Source organism: Adiantum capillus-veneris, chromosome 18, assembly GCF_014529385.1.
Source record: "Adiantum capillus-veneris isolate H3 chromosome 18, ASM1452938v2, whole genome shotgun sequence".
NCBI lineage: Eukaryota > Viridiplantae > Streptophyta > Polypodiopsida > Polypodiales > Pteridaceae > Adiantum > Adiantum capillus-veneris.
Window position 1 is genome coordinate 151,845,195 of NC_140948.1, and position 3,059 is coordinate 151,848,253.

General features: G+C 47.6%; 1 protein-coding gene across 1 annotated transcript; it reads left to right on the forward strand.

Moving 5' to 3' along the window:
- Nucleotides 1–400: 400 nt before the first annotated feature.
- Nucleotides 401–2,554, forward strand: LOC147436647 (uncharacterized). Its single transcript, XM_086488203.1, has one exon. It carries the CDS (start codon nt 487–489, stop codon nt 2,239–2,241), a length of 1,755 nt encoding a protein of 584 aa, XP_086344329.1. The 5' UTR covers nt 401–486; the 3' UTR covers nt 2,242–2,554.
- Nucleotides 2,555–3,059: the final 505 nt, after the last annotated feature.

The following is a 3,059-nucleotide window of genomic DNA, read 5'->3' on the forward strand; positions in this document are numbered from 1 at the left end:
CACTCAAATACCCCTCAGATTTCAAAAATTCCCTTTGGGTGGATTGTTCAAGATTTTCTAATCTCTATTCCTTTTTGACAATTTAAATCCGTATTTGAGTGCTTAGCAGGTAATTTGCAACAAATTACCTCGCAAAAAAAACAATCATGCCTAAAATTAATGAAGCAATTCATCTCCAAAGCCTACATACCAACTCAACTTCTAGTTTTAGCATCTTGTATTGATAGACAATCAATCTTCTTGTGTGGGCTACAATTTTTTCCATCTTTGAGAAATTTTGGAAATTTGAGGGCTATTTTAGGAATTTCCGAGGGGTATTTTGCTCTTTCATCGCTTTTCGCGTGCTTTAATTTAATAGCCGTTATGTTTACCGGCTACACATTCTCGGGCATTTCTTCATTTCCTCAACAAACAGAAAAGGACTACTCCCATATTCGACGAAGCAGGAAGCAGAGCCTAGCAGACGCCAAGCTAGCCTGTATAACAATGCGTTCCAAGCTCGTACTTGCCATGGGCACATCTGGTGATCCAGAAGGGCGGGCCTGCTGCGAGATGGTGAAGCAGGACTTAGGGCTGGAGACCGTGAAGCAGCTCGGTTGGGGAGGGCAGGGTTTGGTTTTACTCTGCCGCGACCCTGCGTCTGGCAATCGCTTCGCTTGCAAGGTGTTGGCCTCCCATCGTGAGCGTCAGCACAAGGTCCTCCTCGCATCGTCGTCATCATCATCGACTTTGCCGAAGAAGTCTGAAAAGAGGAAGCTTATAAAGATGAGGCCCAAGGAAGCCGTTGAGAACGCAAACTTGCTGCGGGAGGCAGAGCTTCTTCACCACCTTCGTGGCTTGCCTGGCATCCTGCCCCTCATCACAAAGGTCGAGGGCGATGACGGGTGCGTCCATTTATTTACCCCCTTCTGCGACGCGGGTGACCTCCTCGATAGACTCGATGCATGCCCGATCCTCCATGAAAGGGAGGCTGCCCACGTTGTGGCGAGCCTGGCCCGAGCCCTCATCTCGTGCCATGCTCGGGGCGTCGTCCACCGTGACATTAAGCCTGGGAATGTGCTTTTTCGCAGGTATGAGGCCACCAAAATGCAAATGCAGAGTATAAGTGCACAAGAATACATGAATTCTAGTTTGCAGAGTAATTCTATAATTAGTACTAAACTAGCTGCTGCAGGTGCACCAGGACTATATTCATTAGAGCTACATGAGGTGTTGCTGGCAGACTTTGGGCATGCTGCGAGGGTGGAGCATCCCTGGCAGAGGCTTGATGACCCCCATGTTGGAACCTCGACCTTCCGTGCGCCGGAGCTCATCCAAGGACGCTACGACCATCGCATAGATATCTGGAGCCTCGGGGTCCTCCTCTACCTCATGCTCACTGACACCATGCCCTTCATCCAGCACCTTGCTCACGATGCCTCCGACAAAGACATCCATGCTGCCATCCTCTCCAACAAGCTCTCTCTGGATGGGTCCATCGACCTTGCTGCCTCAGCTCAGGACCTCCTCAGAGGCATGCTTTGCAAGGACCCCCAACATCGCATCACCCTCCAGCAAGTCTTGCATCATCCCTGGGTTGTCCTCAACGTCTCGAACTGTGGCCAGAAGACCCTGAGCCATGTCGTCGAGAAGAGCCCTACTCCAAACACTGGCAGCAAAATTCACACTCCTGCTGGCTGTTCTGTATCAGCTCAAGCAGCTGACGTAGCTGTGCAGCCCAAGGCATTGAAGAAAGAACCTGTAATTCCTGGTACCCTAAACCACAATATTGTTGAGAAGAGTACTAGTATGCGAAATGCAGGTGTGCACACCGCGAGGAGGACATCTGGGCATCGACCTGCATCGGCTCAAGTTGCGCAACCCATGGTAAAGAAAGAGCCAGCTGTAGTCTCCAGCACTACAAACCATATTCATACATGCGCGGCGCGGCCAGCAGTAGGATCTCCAACTTCCACCATGAATGCCATGCCTCTCGGCAGCGTCACACCAGCAGTAGCAGTGGGGCAGAATATCTCTATCTCATGTATGCCGGGAAACAGTAGTAGCATTGCAAACGACGATGAGGTGGACGATGAGTTTCCCAGGTTTACAAGGGTAAAGCGACAACGAGTTCAAGTGCCATCAGCTGCATGCCATCAGCAGCATTGGCGAGTCGTGGAGGCTCATCAAAAAAGGCCAGCAGGCCACATACCCACCACCAGAAATTATACCTATGGAGCACCTCCTCCTTGCATCTGCTAGCATTAACTGAAGCAGGAGCTAATCAGATAGGGCTGATATTTTTGAACTGGTGCATTCTACAGAAGGTGAGAGAAACAATACATTGAAGCTTTTAACATTTGGTGCAGCGGTACTACGAATACCGGCTGTTAAACGTACTACTTGTAACTGCGCAACTGAAGACATCTCGTCTCAGATAATTTTGGACTACTCGTAGGGCTTTGATGCTGCAGGATCATTGAAAGATCCAAAACTGGTATAAAATCCGTGTACATTCAATCTGACTTTCCGATGTGTTTCTCTGTCAATTAATTACTGCTTCGAGTGCAGCTTGCAAGCATTTTGTGTTAGTAGTCAGCGTATTGGTGAAAATGTTTGTCTAATACACTTTCAAATTAGATCTCTTTGATAAAAAACGCATGGCATATAAGGTACATATTGCATTCTCAAAATACAGCTTTTCTTATCTGATATAGTATTGCCTGGCAATTGATCAGGAATCATCATCATGTGATGCCTTCCTTGCCCATTGTGCTTGTGCCGGTGTCATGTTGTTTACTTCATGGCTCTTCTAAAACTAAAAGAGGCTGCGTTCCCCCCACCACATCAAGTACCTACGACACCTTTCTCCTGCATATTCAGCTCCGGCTGGCCGCTAGCAATCTCCTCCAGCTCAATATTCACAATGTCAGAGCTTCCCTTCGCATTTATAACACTTTTTGACACAATATTGTAACTCACTCACCTTATATGATATTTTAGGAACAAACAACTAGATGTTATCAAATCAAAGACTTGTCAAAGATTATTTTGTATGTGCTACATGAATATAGCTCTCC

What these genes read in the sequence shown, in the direction of transcription:
- LOC147436647 (XM_086488203.1), top strand. Translation starts at nt 487, where the DNA reads ATGCGTTCCAAGCTCGTACTTGCCATGGGCACATCTGGTGATCCAGAA.